This window comes from Lathamus discolor, chromosome Z (genome assembly GCF_037157495.1).
Source record: "Lathamus discolor isolate bLatDis1 chromosome Z, bLatDis1.hap1, whole genome shotgun sequence".
In the NCBI taxonomy this organism is placed as follows: Eukaryota; Metazoa; Chordata; class Aves; order Psittaciformes; family Psittacidae; genus Lathamus; species Lathamus discolor.
This window is the reverse complement of record NC_088909.1, coordinates 22,233,915-22,249,885: the sequence shown is the minus strand read 5'-3', so window position 1 is coordinate 22,249,885 and position 15,971 is coordinate 22,233,915. Positions and strand designations below refer to the sequence as shown.

Sequence of the window (15,971 nt, the reverse complement as noted above, 5' to 3'; positions counted from 1 at the left end):
AGTAACTGGATTGCACGTGTGCAGAGGTGAAGAGCTGAGAACTGAGAACTGGGTGCAGAGTGTGGGGGGCTGGGGTCGTGTTATACCGCGGGATCTTCTGAGGTCTGGTTCTCTTTCAGCAGGGAGAGCCACCCGCTCTATTTCTGATCCTGGATGTTCTGGTTTTCTTGTACCGACTGTGGTTTGCTTGCTCCTTGCTTGCACAAGTGAGCTGAAGCGAACTAGACTGCAAACTTAACGGAGGGCCCGGGTCTCCCATACAGTCCTGATCTCTCTCTTTGTGTTGCAGCCCTTTCTCTGTGGATCCCTCCATTGGGACTCTTGGCATTGGAGAAGCGATGGAAGTCACGGTGGAATTCCACCCACCAAAGACCGGTGTTTATACGAGTCCAATGATCGTTCACTATGACACAGGTAAGCGCGTGGTGCACCCTCCGTGTGTCCTTCGAACCAGAGCGGTGTCTGCGCTGTCTGTCATCATCTGGTGGCTTCATTGTCCTGTTGAATCCCTTCTGCAAGGTTCCTTCACGCTGAGTAGAGCAAAGCTCCCTTGCTGGCTGCTAGATATTCCTGTGCTGGAATATTTCAGCCTGTAACAAGGCAGGCAGATCTTCCTGCGCACGGTGCACCGGGGGCGATGGCGAATATTCTGGGTGCTCCATTGCAGAAGAACTCACAGCAGGGAGTCTGACTGAAAAGGAGATGGCTTTTAACGTGCAAGAGAGCTCTCTGAAGAGCCTGCAACCTGTCCCCTAGAGCTCTCCTGACGGGTCATTGCTTTTCATCCCGATCTGTTGTGTTACAGTTCCTGGGAAGGCCTTTGAGGTAGAGACCCTCTTCTTGTGATGTGCTGCATGGGGACAGTTGGTGCTGTGCTGAGAGCTGGGCCATGCTGAGGACTTGTGACCAGGAGGAGCAGTAACTGTGGCAGCGGTAGCCATTAGGGTGCTCTGAGCTTTGCTGTAGCCTGGGAATGATTCTGTAGAAACCGCCTTGTTAGCAGCAGTTCTTTAGTGGTGAGGTTCATGAGCAAGCTGCTGCTAGGGCTGGCTGGAGTCAGTAATGTGAGGGCGCAATGATGCCTGAAGGTAGGTCGTGAACACCACCTTGGAGAAACACTTTGAAATGGCTGTGCTGCTGTGCGTGTTGCTCTGGTGCTGGAAGTAAGTCTCCAGCCTTCCAGAGGACACTTACCCTAGTGAAGGGACTCACTTCTCCGGTGGTGAAGTGGTAACAGCAGCACGTTTGACAAGGAAGAATGTGCGGGCAGTGGTGAGGCACCTGGCTGTGACCGTAGCAGGAGCCAAAGAAGGAGTTGGCAGATGGATCCGAGGGCCCAGTAGCAGCCTGTTGAGTGCAGAGCTCAGCACAGAACCTGCTCTGTAGTTTCCATTGTTGTTTCTGCCCTTCTCCATTTCATTTCAAATGCTCCCGCTTGGGTTCTGAGATCAGAGCTATGCCCAATATTTCAGGACCAGGAGATGAGGATGACACGACACTGGGGGCATCTCCTGCCTGCAGGAGACCCTGGGCAAGGCATGGCTGAGGTGGCGCTCCTCAGCGTCACTGAGTGACTTGGATGTAGAATTCCCTGTGACCTGAGCGGGATGGCAGCCCAAAGGGCACCCGGGCACATCTGAAAAGATACATCTCCACGAACGTCCCCCAAAATAAGGTGCCTAAGGTGGTGCCAGGACATCCTCATGCTGTAGCATGTGCAGCTGTCAGGATATGCTAAGTGTCCTGATCCGGGGAACTGCTTATGCAGCTCAAAACTGCAGCTCTTTCTTCTGTTGCCTGCAGATTGCTCTGTTCCTTGTACTTCCGTCAGCAAGTGAGATGAGGCGAGACTTGCTTTTGCTTTGTTCCAGGTGAAGATGTTCACAAAAGCCTTTGTGGAACAGCCGTAAATGTCAACATCAGGCTTGACAAGAGCTCCTTGACAGTTGAGAAGACTTCTGTCACGCTGTCAAAGCTAAGCTCCCTGGTCATCCACAATCAGAGTGCCATCACGGCCCACTTCCAGTGGAAGCGTTTTGTTGATCAGGAAGAGGAGGAGCGGCAGAAGCTGAGGTTTGTTTGAGAGATTCGTCTCAGAAAGATAGATGCCCCAGGGGAAAACTAACACACGGTCTCAGAGGGCTGTTGGGGCTTTTGAACGGATTAGGGCACGTAAACCCATGCACAGCGTGGAGCTTAACCCTTGCCATTGCAGTCCCAGCCGTGCTACAGCTGAGGATGATGTTTTGGGGAGAGAAGGTTGAGTGCAATCACTGGATTGCCTGAGAGGGCAAACTCACGTTTGGGAGCGGCAAACTATTGAGTTCAGAGATCCGTGCACTACGGAGGGTCCATGAGGCTGAGGAAGGTGTCAGCACTCGGTACCTGGGACTGCACTGAGCAGTAGCACTGAAGAGCTGCAGGTGGCACAGCTATTGTGATACTCAAGCAGTTTCTTCTTTGATAAGCTGGCAGGCTCCTTTTCCAGTCACAGGCAGGGTAGAGTGCTTGGTTGGCCCAGAAGGTGGAGGCCGTCCTGCCGTAGGCTGGGGAATTGCCTTTCAGTGTCCTGGTTTCTGGCCCAACGAGGTGTTTCTCCCCTTCCTCATAGGCTGGGCAGATGTGGAGGGCTCTGCGGGGAAGGGAGGGCAGCCAGGACTTGGAAGTGCTTTTGGGCTTCAGCAACCTGTGTCGTCGTGGTGGTGAGAGATGGGGCAGGTTCTTCCAAGGGTGTCTCTGGCGAAGCTTTGAAATTGCCATTTCAGGCAGCAGAGAAACACTCACAGCCTGGGGGGATGAACTGGAAATGACACTTTAAAGCTTATGTGACTTGGGCAATCCTTGTGCGACTTTTCAGGCTCAGATGGGTGCAGATATACGGGAATTAGTCTGAACCCAGAGCTGATCAGGAAACTGCCTTGAACTGCAGCACTTTTCAAGGGCTTTGAGCACATCAAGTTCAGCGTAATTAGGTCAGAAATGCCTCAAAGGCCAGAACTGGTTTTCCACTGTTGTCTGTTTTTAATGACACAGTGTGTGAGTTCTGTGCAAACGCACTGAGTTAAAAGAAAATCTCGTGAGCTTGCCTTGATTCTTCCCTGGACCATTTCTTTAGCATCTCTCCCCACCTGCCTGTCTCGGACTGGACCCTGGGTGATCCTCTGTCCCCTCAGAAGCCACCAGCTTTCCCCAGAGTTCACTTCAACCTGATTTTTTACGTATGAGACTTGCTGTCGTGCCAGTCTCTGTCCTTGACTCTGAGCACGACGCTTGGTTCCTCCTTACTCGTAGTTTTGGGGATGGTCCAAGGCCACCGTCCTGCTGTCAGAGAAGCTTTTGAGACCTCAGAGGAGAGAGGGCCTTTTCCTGAGAGGAGGCAGTGCAGGAGCCTGTGTTGGGATGTGACCCCAAAAGACATGGCCCATTAGAAGGTGTCCCTCCTGCAGCGCTTTTGGGGATGTGATTCTGGCCTGCTGACGGAGCTTGAGTTGAGGGCTGCTCATGCCAGTGTGTGGAAGCCCTCCTCATGCACAGCATGTGCGCGAGGCTCAGTGTGTGTGCAGCAAGTAACGTCCTTGCCTGTTTCCCTTCTCTTTGCGTTTGGATTTAGCTGGGTGATGATCGTTCACACGGCGTTGCCTCGATTTGCTGCACATGGAGCTTTCCCCTGGTCCCCCAGTGCTGTCACCCGCTGGTTCTTCATGGCCAGGGGACTGGAGCGTGAAGGGGGGACAGCAGTGTGCCAGCAAGGAGCAACCGCTCTGCAGCAGTGCTCCCCTTTCATCTCCCGCTTGTGATCTTTAAACACTAGATTGATTTCTGCTGCAGCCGCCGATAAAGGGAGAGGTTAAGTGCATCACAGCTCTGCAGTGGAGGCCAAAACGAGGGAAAAGATGAGGTGGTTCAAGATTCCACGTAGGGTTTGCATTCAGAGATGCTGGTCCTGACTTCTTTACTAGGTGATGCTGGGCAGAGTGCCTTCGTCTCTTGGCACCTCTGTTTTCATGCTCAGAAACCCATTTGTGTCACTGAAGTGATGGGATGCCCAAATCCGTTGCTTTGCTTTGGAAGTGCACCGGGATCCTCTGGTGAAAGGCAGTGCAGATACTGTCTCCTCACCCCTGTGGGTGCAAAAGGGAAGGGGAAAAGTGTGATGCTGGTAACGAGCAGCTGAAAGCCAGTTGCTTCTCCCCTCCCAATGCAGGAGGCTTTTTCTTGAGGGCTGCCAGCTTTAAGAAACCTCTTGTTAGCTCGTCAGTGAGGAGTAAAACTCCTTGCTGTGCTGGGAAGAACGGCAATAATGGGATCCATGTGGGAGCCTGTGTCTCAGGGTCAGCCCTGTGCTGAGCTGCTGCTCTTCCTCGCCGAGTGCTTTGCTGCTCGTGCACTGACACGACAGGCTTTGCAAATCTGCTGCTTATTCAATTATCTGCTTGGTTCGTCTCTCCCATGGCACAGGCTGCAGTGGCAGGAAGAGGACAAGCTGGTTGATGTTCCTGCGGAGCACGGGCTGGTCCCCCCTCTCAGAGAACACCCTTCCCTTCCCATCTGCAGCTCCCAGAACCAGGGGACAGAGGTGCAGGGAGGCTCCATGCCTTTCTGCAGTGATATTTTCACCATTGTGCCCATGGTAAGTGATGGCTGAGAACCTCCCTTCCTGCTGCTCCTCCTCCTTCTCATCTCTGAAGGAGGTCCCTTGGCAGATCCCACATCAGCTGCTTGATGTGCCAAGAGAGGAGACATCCGGTTTCTGGTGAGGCTAGGGGCACTTGTTGCAAAAAGCATTTCTGAACAGCGGCAAGAGCCGACCCCAGGCTGGGCTCTGCTGCAAGGGCTGTGAATTAAGGGCACGTCATGAGTGTCCTCACAGTGTTCAGAGGTATCAGTTATTCTCCGTAAGGACACATTCCCACGTAGCGCGCGGGGGTGAAGAAAGGACACTGGTGCACTGTTAGTTCACATACTGACCTGCAGAATGCAATGGTCCTGGGTGGAAAGGAGGCCAAATTGAGCCCAAGCACAGCAATCCCTTCCTAAAACCTGGATTTATACCACATCTGAGTCTCCCTTCCAGTGTCGTCTGTGAGCCTGGACACGAGGCTGGCAGGTTTAAACGGGCTTTTTGAGTTCTACTGCAGATAGGCAGAGAAAACTGCTCACTTTCCTGGTGATGCCAGCAAAAACCCCATGGCCTTCAATCAGCCAGAGCCTGCCTTCTGAGTATTTGCATGGTCTTGAGATGAAGAATGGCTGCTGTCTGAGCAGCGCAGCATCCCTTCTCATCTTGGAGTAAACCCTGGAATAATCCCAACCTCTTCTTTCTTTTACAGTGGGTGAAAGTAGTTTATTTTTTCTATTTTGTTTTCCGAGGAAGGGGCTGCTGTTCTCTTCTTGGTTGCTCCTGCAGCCCATGTAAGGCTGAGAGGTGCCTTTCCTTAAACCAGTTGCAGGAAGTGAGAGCCTATAGAAACCAGGGATGCCTCCTGAAATGTGTGGCAGGGCTTCCTGGGACTGTGCACCAGTGCCAGGATCCTCTGCGAGAGCAGCAGAGAGTTGCAGAAACTGATAGCGTGGCCCAGACTTAAATCCGTGGGCAAGAGCTCAGTCTCTTCTGAGGGGAACAAAATGCCCCTTCCGGGTGCCAGTAAAGGCGAGGGACTTTGGAAGCTGCTGCTTCCAAGCTCTCCTATAAATGCTGTTGACAAGCGTTGCTTGCTCCTTGCTCTTTGCTGATGCTCTAAATAGAGGCTTCCAGGGCTGCAGTGGAAACAAGAATGTGATGTTTGAAGATAAATGGTTTGCTGTCACTTCTGTTTCAGGAGGGAGATGTCTTGCCCAATTCTTCCCTTGAAATCAGTGTGATCTTTCAGCCCAAAGAAGCCAGAGTCTACCAAGAGACAGTCTACTGTGACATCTCAGGTACAGCTCTTTCCTCCTGCTCCTGTTCCCACAGAGGAGGTAGAAACACTCTTCCAGCCCACTCGGACCTCATGTAGTTCTGGAGGGCTCAACAGGGCAGTGCTGGCACACGCCGCTGTCCCCGTGGTTCCCGGTGGTCTCCTGTCGGAGGCCAGGGCTCAGGATGCCTGGCTCTGCCTTCCTGATCCCAGAAGTGACCAAGCAGTGAAGGAATAAGCTTTCCCGCCATGGCTTTGCCAGCATTTGCAACACAGCTTTAGTGAAGGAGCACCAGGCCCCTGCAGACCAGTTACGTCCAAGATGAGTCTTTGTGGCGTGGCTCTCTCCTCCTTCTCGTGCTGCTCACTTTGTGTGCAGAGTAGGCTGGGATGGCAGTGAGAGCTCATCCAAAATTTGAGCCAGGATTCAGGCACCTTAGGCTGCTTCAGTGGCTGAGAGCAGCCTTCAGACTGAAGATCTTGTGCTCTGTCATCTCTAGCAAATGTAAGGGAAAGGACCCACCTTGGAGTTTAGCTGTAAGCCTTGAGGTCTCGGTTGCCTTTGCACCAAGGGATGTGCACGTTAGCAGTACATTTATGGCTTATGTGATCTGCTCAGTGGGAAGGCTGGTTTTCCATGACTGGAGAGAGCGCCTTCATCGGGGACTGGAGAGATAAGACAAGGGCTGATGGGTTCGAGCTTAAACAGGGGAGATTTAGTTTAGATGTACAGAAGAAATTCTTTCCTGTGAGAGTGGTGAGGCACTGGAAGAGGCTGCCCAAGGAAGTTGCTCCACCCGTGGCAATGTTCAAGTTCAGGCTGGACGGGACTTGAAGCAAACTGCTCTAGTGGAAGGTGTCCCTGTCCATGGCAAGGGGTTGGAACTGGATGATCTTAAGGTCCTTTCCAACGCAAACCATTCTGTGGTTCTCTGAGACACCGGCCCAGGGGGTTGGTTAGAAATGAGAAAGCAGCCCCAAGGCGTATGTCCTGAGGGACGAGATGGGTCCCGTATCTTCTCCTGGAGCATCTAGAGCTGGTTCCATCCAGCCCAGGGACCGGCAGCAGCACTGAGACAACCTGGAAAGTGCCGGGTAGCAGAGGAAATTGCACTCACAGAGATTTCCCTCCACAGGCTGTGAGACCAGGCTGCCCCTGTGCATCAGCGGGGAAGGCGTCGGGCCCCAGGTCCAACTCAGCTGTGACCAGCTGAGCATCGGGGAGGTGACTGTTGGCTCAAGCCACAGCTACAGGGTGAGCAGGACGGGGCGCAGGGCATGGGGTGGATCCGGATGGCTCCCGGGGAGCAGCGAGCCTCGTGGAGCTGTGGGATGGGTCTGAATCAACTTGGTGGTGCTGAGCAGGCGCTTGGCACTGCAGGTCAAGTGGAGTGCTCTGTGTCAGGGGAATAAGCCCAGAGTGGCTCTGTTTGTGTGAAGTTATCCCCGCTTTGCATGGAAAAAAACCCCGAGGCAGAACTCGTCCTGTTGTATTTGGCAGCAGCGCTCAGCATCTTCTGCCTTTTACAGATGTTAATTGCTAAAGTAGAAAAGAAGTGAGCCTTCTGTAAGCAAAGAGGATTCCTCATGTATTTCCATGTTGCCTTCTCGCTGCTGCTGCAGGTGTTCCTGCTCAACAGAGGAGTTACTGAGACGCCCTTCAGCGTGGTCTCTCCGGAGAGAGCTCTGGGCTCCTGCTTCACCTTTGGCCCCCGGGAGGGCATGCTTTTGCCTTTTGATCATCAGGCCATCTGGATCTCCTTCAATGCCAGTGTCGTGGGGCAGTTCACAGAGGAATTCCAGTTCAATGTGAAGGGATCCCCTGAGCCTCTGACGCTGACTGTGAGGTGAGGAGGGTTCTAGGAGCTTGGCGGCCACATTTGTAGCTCTCTCTGGGTAGTCATCTCCCACCTGCCTCATTTGCTGATGGAGCAGAGAAAGAAAAGGCTTGTCTGAGGTCTTGATCTTGGCTCTCATCCTGGCATCCCCACACTAGGAGCCCACACTAACCTTGACTCCAGTTTGACGCTGACTCCTTGCGACCGCAGTAGCAAATGAAGTGGAATTGTCAGCAAGAGGGAGCCATGGAATAGGTTGGGTTGAACACACCAGTTGCTGTGGTCCTTGATTTTGAGCTGAGAGGCAGAGCTGGCATTGGTTGGCATCAACCATGAAATAAATTAATGGGTGTTGTGCAGCTTCACGTGGTGATTCAGGTGGATGTTGGTGAGTCCTGGAGTTTGGAGCCTTCAAGTCTGCTGAATTTAAGGGCAGGTGAGGAGATGCGGTGTGTTCAGGATCCGTTATGCCTGCAACTACTTGAAAGGAGGATGGAGCCAGGAGGTGGCTGGTCTCTTCTCCCAAGTAACAAGGGAAAGGACAAGAGGAAACGGCCTCAGTGTGTGCAGGGCAGATTTAGACTTGATGTTAGGAACAGTTTCTCCCCGAAAGGGTGGTCAGGCATTAGAAGAGGCTGCCCCGGGCAGTGGTGGAGTCACCATCCCTGGAAGTGTTCCCAAACCGTGTAGACGAGGCCCTTAGTGACATGGATTAGTGGTGGGCTTGGCAGCGCTGGGGTGACAGTTGGACTTGATGATCTTAAAGGTCTTTTCCAGCGTAGATGATTTGACGATTCTGTGTTGGGTGGTTTAAGACGTGTTGCTCTTGGATGGGTCAGCTGGTGCCCTGGTGGTTGGCTGATGTTTTCCTCCAAGATTCAACTGTCCGCTCTGTTGAGCTGTTGCGGCTCTTGTCAAGGGATGTTTGGGGCTCCCCCGGCTTCGTGTCTCAAAGTCCTGCCCCCATAACGCTTGCGTGGATCAAGATCTTCTGAGCAAGGTGTTCCTGTACTCCATGGGAAGAGCGGTTCCAGCTAAGAAATGCCAAAGCAGGAAAGCTGTGGCTGGGAAGGGTAGTTACATTGAGTGTGCTTTACTGGGGACACCCCTGTGTCCAACACATTACAGATGGGGAAACTGAGGCACGCAGCCATCACTTGTTTGGTGTCCTTCCTCAGGCCATCAACAACTTGGGGGGCATACCCTGCATGACACTGTGCCCCAAGCCCCACAAGCAGCTATGGGCTGCTGACCGCTTTGCTTTGGCTGCCTCCCGTCCACCTGGATGCTGTGCTGAGCATGAGGGTGAGGGCTTGATTTGAAACCCCCTGAGGTTCTCAGGCCGGCTTTTACCCACCGGAACGGTAAGGAAAGCTGAAGGCTTTGCAGTTCTCTTTAACCGAGGCCATGTCTCCTCTGCCTTTGTCCTCACAGTGGCTGTGTCACTGGGCCGGCGTTTCATTTCAATGTATCGTCCCTCCGCTTCGGTGAAGTCTCCTTTGGTGAGTGTGCCCTGGGCTTGGGCTGCAGGGTGGGAGGTCTGAGCCTTACCCAGATGGAGCACTTGTCCAGGACAGCATTGTCACTTGTGTTCCTCCATAGCCACCTTCAGCATGTCAAAACCAGGACTGCCAGCTGCTAGGCAGTATTTTGCCATCATGAGATCAAACAGAACCAGACAGAATGGCACAGAGCCAATTGAATGGTTCAAATAGAACGGAAGGAGTAGAAAGTCAGTGTTCTCTGGTGTCCCTCACAGTCAGTCCAGCCCCAATCTGCCAGTCCTCAGCAACAGAATGACTGTGAAAGTCTTTCTTGTCCGCGGCCAACTGGAGAAGGGAGTTGAAGGCAAGTTGTAGGTGCCCTGGGTGAATTTTGCTGTTGTGAGGCAAGGGCACCATTTACCCACCTGACCGTTAGCGTGAGAAATCAATTAGTGCTGTGAGGCCAACTCGTTGTCAGCTCCCAGGTAACATGGCCAAGCAGTAGCTCCGCATTGGGCACCCATGTCTTCAGACATGGGCTCCTCCTTCCCCACCAAAAGCCCAGCTCTGCTGAGAGAGCTGGCGGCTGTGCACCCAGAGCTTCTCCACTGAGATGCAGATTCTGGTTCTCCACCTCAGTCTCGCAAAGGACTTCTCACTGAGATGGTCTCAAGTTTAAACGTGAACTCAACCCCCCAGATCAGCTGCGATTGTCTCAGTGGCTTCCATTATGGAGAGCAAGTACCAAAGCTGAAGCCATGTCAGCCTTTGTGGGGTAATGAAAGGCGGTGTGCAGCATGGCCGTTTGTCCCCGCTCCTTCGGGAGGGTGAGACACAGGTCCTGCTTGTTCTTGAGCAAGCATCAGGTTTGCCTCCAGTGAAGTGGGCCGTGAGCTGCCACAGGCTCGGTCTCGATTGTCCCAAACCAGGAGATGCACCGAGGTTCCTGTCTGGAGAAACTGCTTCAGAGTGCTCTGCATCATGCTGTCGCTGCCAATTTCATCTTTCCTTTCCTTTCCTGGATCATCTCTTTGATGACAGCATACTGCTTTTATCTCTCGAAAACTGTGGGAGTGTTTGTGGAGTTCACAGGGACTTTTCTGGACTGACTTTTGAGAGTAAATGTTCTGGATGCACCGTCACGGTTGAGAAGGAATTGGTGCTGGTCTGGGGGAGGTGAGAGCTCCTCACAGTTAGAGACACCTGTGTCAGAGTGGCATTTCTGTGTGACAAGCGTAAAAGGGACCGTAATTGACGACGACTTCCCCACAGAGCTTCTCAATCAGCTGTAATTGCCATTGAAAGGAGGCAAACTCCAAGCGCAGTTTTATCACGGCAGGATGTCCAGCCCAGGAATCACGGGATAATAAACTCCTGTTGTGTCCTTTTCCCAGGCTTTCCTCGCACCCTGTGCTGCCGCCTCACTAACACTTCCTCGGTGCCCTTCAACTTCAACCTTCGCATTCCTGGGGACGGCTCGGGAGCACCCAGCGTGACCAGTTTTGCTCAGGTGTCAGACAGCACTGGTCCGTCGTGGAGAAAGCGAGCCCCAGGTGCCAAGAAGCCAGCTGAATTTACTATCAGGCCCTGCACAGGGACCATCTGCGCCAAGGGACACTTGGATATCCAGGTACGCGAAGAGTCCAGCCCTGTGTGCTTCAGAGGTGGAGCTGGAGCTTCGGTGGCGTTGAGGGGGCTTTAGCACTGCTGGCTCTGAGCATCCTGCGAGTGAGAGTTGGGCACTAGTGTTGGGCTCTACATCTGCCCTGGCAACGCAAAGCGCATTCGGTAATTCAGGTATTGTCCAAAGACTTCTGTTACTGCCAGAGACTGTGCCCTACACATGAACCAGCAGAAGAATTAAAGGCAAACATCACAGAATCCTAGCCTGTTTTGGGTTGGAAGGGACCTTACAGCTCATCCAGTTCCAGCCCCCTGCCATGGGCAGGGACACCTTCCACCAGACTTGGAAACTGGCAGCGTGTGACAGGATGGACCCAAGTGCTTCCATGGCTTGGGACAGTCGCAGGGATCTTTCAATTGCTCGTGGAGATTTCAGCGTCTCGTGTCTGGCTTTGACCAGAGCCAAGCACTGAGCAGAGAAGACGATCCTTATTTCTGTCCAGTGAGAGCTCAGCTGCCTCTTTCACACAGCTGATGTTTGCCCGGTGCTGCAGCGCCAGGACTGTGTCTGAGAAAGCAGACTTTTCTCACGTGCGTTGCGCTCCCCCACGACTAGGTGAAAACCTCTGATAGGCCGTTTTAGATCCATCTGGTAGCCAACTGACCACTTACACTCCCCAGCAGGACTCACCGCAGTTACTCAGAGCCATGCAGATGCTGTAGCCCCTGCTCTAAGTAACTGCCTGGTTTGGGTTCAGCTTAGAGGTGCTGAGAAGACCCCTGAGCCTGGGGCGATTGTTGCCTTGGAGGCGCTGTCACCTGGGGCTTCACGGAGGAGCTTTCTGTGCTGCTTCTTTGCAGAAGTGCTACCGGGGCGAGCTGCAGATCCAGATTTGCCAGAGCAGCCAACGCCTGCGGGTGCCGGTCCTGGGATGTGGTCTGCAGCCACGGCTGGAGTTGAGCCCCGCAGAGCTCGAGCTGGGACCGCTGCTGCCACAGAGCCATGGGGAAGAGGGGACGGTGGTGGTGAAGAACCCCTGTGGGGTTTACTCACTGGAGTTTGACCAGCAGCACCTTGCTGAGGAGCAGGTGAGGGGGAAGGTCTGTGCACGCTCCTGGAGATTCCCAGCGCTCCAGCATTCCCAGGCTTGTGCCAGGGAGACGGGGGCAGCGCGCAGGGCAAAGCCCGGCGGCATCCCAGGGTTAGCCGGCTCTGCTGGCAGGCTGTGGAGGGACTTGGATAATCCCTGCCACTGGGGGGAAAGAATATGGGAGGGGATGGCTCGTCTGGGGAGTCTGTTCACGTGGTGAAGGTCCAGAAACTCATGCTGTCTGTGGTTTCTCTTCTCTCTGTGCGCAGCTCCTACGGACACCTAAAGATGACAACAGCCACAACAGCTTGTTGCTGCCTCCGTGTGCCCCGGCTGAGAAGCTGACTGTTGAGGCCCAAGGAAGGGGCATAGAAATGAAGGTGAGATGAAATCTAAATGCTAAAAGTGCAGGTGGCAACCAGCATGGTTTTCTCATTTCCTCATCTCTTCCCCAGCCTACCATGGTTTGTGTTTCTGCCACGAGAGTGGCAGAAAACCTCTTCTCCTTCTTTCCTTTGGCTTGATATCAATCCCTACTGCCTCAGGTTGACGTTGTGCATCCACCAGGAAAGGTGGTGAAGCTGGGAAACATCTGCATTGGGCAGACGGTGAAGAAGATCGTCACCATAGCCAACAAGAGCGCAGGCCCTCTCGCCTTTAAGCTCAGAGTCTCATCCACCGTGCCAGAGTTGCAGGAAGCTGGGGTAAGTGCCATTCCTTCTCTGCAGAGCACTTTAGTGTGCCTGCAGGGAGCGATGAGCTGCTGTGGGTGGGAGGTAGTAGCTAATGACAGCTGTGGGCTGCCCTGGCTGCCTGTGCCTGCCCCGTCCTCCCTGCTGGCACTGCTCTGCCAGCAGATGCTTGCAGTGTGAACGCTTCAGCTGAGCTGGGTGCCAGGACTCCCCGAGAGCCACAAGTGAGAAGGCGGCACAATTCCTCTAACCTGTTTTAGACGCATAGGTCAGGATGCAGCCGCATATTTTAGATCTGGAAAGGCGAGGGAGGTGAATCTTGAAAGAGGGAGGGTTACAGCTCTGTTGGAACTTCCATGAAAGCTTTAGAAGGCAGAGGTGACCTCACCGTGACCAGGTGGACACATGGCAGAAAACACCTTTGGTATTACCTAGGAATGCCTACGAGGGAATGAGTGGGACTGGGTCAGTGTTGGTGTGGACAGAAGAGGAATTGGAAGCCTCTTCCCTGAGTCTGGTGAGGGAGGCTCCGCAGCTGGCTTGCCAGATGAAATAGTCTCCACTCATCTCTTCGGGTAGGTTCTGTGCTTGAAGCCCAGCAAGGAGCTAAAGCTGAAGGCCAGAGGAGACACCTGCAAAGTGGAGGTGACCTTCTCCCCGAAGCGCCGCATGCAGCCGTTCAGCGGGGAAGTGCTGCTGGAGTGCCGCGGGCTGGTGCGCTCCCTCTTTGCGGTGCGGGGCTCCTGCCAGGGCAGCCTCGTGAGCTTGGACCAGGACCAGCTCAGCTTTGGAGCCGTGGTGCGGCAGAGCTACACGTGCCGGCGCGTCGTCATGCGGAACGCGGGCAACACAGGAGTCAGGTAAAGCAGGACCCCCCCGCCTCTCTGAGGGCTGATTGCTTGGATGAGGCTTGTGAGGAGCCGTAGTGTGCCCAGATAGCTCCTCTCTGCTTCTCCATCCCGCTGGAGAGTCGTGCAGCCATGGCCGTGCAGTCAGGCCCTGGCAGTTAGCAAGGGGGTACGAGCAAAAGCTCATTTAGAGATGGGTGCAGTGGGTCCTGCCCAGCCTGAAGCCTTATTGCCAGGTGGCTCAGCATCAGGCCTGAGATGTGGTGGGAAAGCCCACCAGAGACGGAGAGCCTCACGCTGAGACTTACCCTGCCTTGACAGCTCCCCGTGGCTAATCCTTCTTTCCTGTCCTTGTGCTTTCCTTGGCAAGGTTTTTGTGGGACGTGGAGAGCTTCCAGCCGGACTTTTCTATCAGCCCCACGAAGGGTTACATCAGGCCAGGGGTGGATGTCCCCTTCGTTGTGACCTTCCGCCCCTCGAAGCTGAGCCAGGCTGTCCAGTACGAGGGGCTGCGGTGCTTCATCCCGGGCAGCGAGGCGCTCCGCCTTACGCTATCAGGATCCTGCGTGGAGGCCCCTGGCACCAGAGAGGTAACGCAGCAGGGACAGGATGGGCCCCTGGACCCCAGCATTTGCGCCACATCTCTCCCAGGGCAGGAACTGAAGGACACTTGCGAGCGCAGACTCGCTTGTGCCGGGGTATCCCAGAGAGAAAGTGCTGGGCAGGACTGCCAGAGTTCCTGAGCCCTGTCATTGCCTTTCTCCCCTGTTCGAGGTGTTGCTCCTCCAGTGAGCAGCTCGGTTGTCCTGGCTCTGCACTGCAGCACCCGTGCCGTGGGAGCACCCTGCTGGGCTCTCCTGAGACCCTCCCCACAGAGCCACCCCGCTGTATCCCAGCACTGCACCCGCAGCCACACTTCTCCCCCGTGCCGGGCCAGGGGAGGGCATTCAGCAGTAGGAAGGGGCAAGGCATCTGCATCCAGCCCCTGGGAGGGGGTAGCTTGGGAGCAGTTGGCTCTTGCTCCCAAAGAGAGCATGGAGCTCCTCTTCATCCTGCCCATGAAGGAAGGGGCTGTGTGGCTGCAGATCTGTCCTTGCACAGCACTTTCCTTTCAGGACTCCCCTGAAGTTTCCTTTCACCCAGCATGCGAAAGGCTTGTTCTGCTCCCTTCTTCAAGAACAACCAGCTTGATTTACTCCAAAAGCTGTGGCCAAAGGGTAATTTTTGCATGTGACAAGGAAAAGCTGCTCCCTGTGCTCCAGGTCCTGGTGTAGAGCCAGCGTGAGAAGAGTGGCAAGGATTGTGGGTACGACCCAGCAGCCTCTGTGCTCCTCTGTTACAGACCGTGACTTTCAGCTGCAATGTGCGTGAGAAGCAGAGCCAGACCATCCTCCTGTCGAACCCGAGCAGCGAGGCCTGGACCCTGAAGCCCATTGTTGAGGGGAAATACTGGAAAGGGCCTGAATGTATCCATCTGGAGGCCAGGCAAAAAGAAAAGGCCTACCAGGTCACCTACAGACCCCTAACCATGAGCTGTGGGAACAAGAAGCATCAGGTAGGTGAGCTGTGCCAGCGTGCTGACCCTCGTGGCATGACCCTCGTAGGTCACTCTCCTTTGGGCAGGAGGTTGGCCGAGATGACCTTTGGAGGCCCTGTCCAAGCTGAAGGTGTCCTGTGCTCTCTGTTGGAAGCTGAGTTTTGTGGTGGCTGGGGGCCAGGCACGGGCAAAGGGCAGATGGGAAGTCGGGACTGAGCACCAAACGTGTTGGAGCAGCTAACGTAAAAAGCCAGGCTTTCTGCAGGCCAAGAAATGAAGTTTGTTCTGCGTAGCTCCAGGTGGCTGCTTGTGGCAGCCCAGGGGGCTCAGAGACCCCCATGCTCAGCGCACGGGCTGCACAGGCTCTCCAAGCCCCGGGCACAACCACTTCTGCCAGCAGCACCTGGCTGGTGTCCTTCTGCAGCTTGCAGGGAGCAAGAAGGGCAAAGCTGCCCTGCAGTTTGTCAGTGCCGTCCTGGCCGTGAGCAGGCAGGTGGGAAACGAGAGAGATCTCTTGAGGGTCATGCAGGAGCTTTGGGAGGAGCCCTTCCTGCAGGTCTCAGGCTGGGCACATGGGGGTGACTGGCCCCTCTGCAATGTTTTCTGTGCCAGGCCAGCAACAAGCTCCTAAATCCAAGGGGTCAGTTCAGAAGGGCTCTGTGGTGCTGGAGCTGCCGGGTCCTTGTCGCGCTCCTTGTCCCGCTCCAGCTGGCCTTACAGTGGGCCAGGTCAGAGATTTCTGGCCTCAAGTCTCCAGGGTGCTCAGCAGATCTGTGCCCTTAGGGTGGCACGTGCTCAGCATCTCTTTAACGTACAGCCTGCGTGAGGAGTCTTGCAGCTTTCAGCTGCTGTGGAGGCAGAGGCAGGTGTCTGGGATCCACGGGCACCCAGAATGAGCATGGATATGAGCTTTCCATGGCCCATGTCTGGGGGGCCCCTGTTGTGCCAGCTTACAGGCTGC

The 15,971-nt window shown here is 54.7% G+C and overlaps 1 protein-coding gene and 1 pseudogene across 1 annotated transcript in view; both read left to right on the top strand.

The window, feature by feature from the left end:
• Positions 1-1,574, top strand: part of LOC136005849 (hydrocephalus-inducing protein-like) — a 77,552-nt pseudogene extending 75,978 nt beyond the window's left edge.
• An 8,442-nt stretch (positions 1,575-10,016) lies between these two features.
• LOC136005848 (hydrocephalus-inducing protein-like) overlaps positions 10,017-15,971 on the top strand; it is a 131,433-nt gene continuing 125,478 nt past the window's right edge. The window contains exons 1-4 of the mRNA XM_065663742.1: positions 10,017-10,046; positions 11,704-11,868; positions 12,479-12,541; positions 13,376-13,485. Coding sequence (XP_065519814.1) covers positions 10,017-10,046; positions 11,704-11,868; positions 12,479-12,541; positions 13,376-13,485 — 368 coding nt within the window. The remainder of the gene's footprint in view (positions 10,047-11,703; positions 11,869-12,478; positions 12,542-13,375; positions 13,486-15,971) is intronic.